Here is a 621-nt window from a genome sequence, read left to right on the forward strand (position 1 = left end):
GGTGTGACTGCCCGTCCGTCCGTCCGCCCGGCCCCACAGCACCCGCTCTGGGGGCGCACAGCTCAGGGGCCCTGGCGGGGAGCCGCGGGCACGTGCGCTGACTCGGGTTTGTCCTTCCAGTTGACTTAACGTCCTTTGTGACCCACTTTGAATGGGACATGGCCAAGTACCCCGCGAAGCAGCCACTGCCCAGCGTGGTGGACACCCTGGCAAAGGTGAGAGGGGGGCTCCCTCCGGGACACTCGTGTGTCTGTGACCAGGACTGCGGGCCCTCTACGCGGCATCTGGACCCTGGCTGGGGTCCTCATCCCCCTCTGCCTCCTGCCAGCCCTGACTCCTGGGACAGTCCCTGGGGGTCCAGCCCCTCGTCGGAGGTGCCCGTGACAATGGGGGCGCCAGCTGGTGCAGCCCCGTGGTTCTGCCATGTGGGTCAGCGTGGCCTCCAGCTTCTGCCACAAAGGGAAGGCTCTGGGGCCCTGGGCGTCTCGCGGCCGTGCTGACCCTGGTCCCACCGAGTGTTCCCTCTCCCCACACCACACCGGGAGCCTCACAGGCACAGCCCCGCGGCCGCGGCTGGGAGAGTGTCACCGCCAGGAACAAGGCCTCCTGTTGTCTCCGCAG

The 621-nt window shown here is 68.6% G+C and overlaps 1 protein-coding gene across 4 annotated transcripts in view; it reads left to right on the forward strand.

Annotated features, from left to right (window-relative positions):
• Positions 1-621, forward strand: part of ATP6V1C2 (ATPase, H+ transporting, lysosomal 42kDa, V1 subunit C2) — a 27,479-nt gene that overhangs the window by 16,008 nt on the left and 10,850 nt on the right. For all 4 annotated transcript variants that reach the window (XM_015564924.1, XM_015564925.1, XM_006765176.2 and 1 more), the window contains one exon: positions 121-215. In XM_015564924.1, coding sequence (XP_015420410.1) covers positions 121-215 — 95 coding nt within the window. The remainder of the gene's footprint in view (positions 1-120; positions 216-621) is intronic.

The sequence above is a fragment of the Myotis davidii genome, unplaced genomic scaffold (genome assembly GCF_000327345.1).
Source record: "Myotis davidii unplaced genomic scaffold, ASM32734v1 scaffold61, whole genome shotgun sequence".
NCBI classification, from domain to species: domain Eukaryota; kingdom Metazoa; phylum Chordata; class Mammalia; order Chiroptera; family Vespertilionidae; genus Myotis; species Myotis davidii.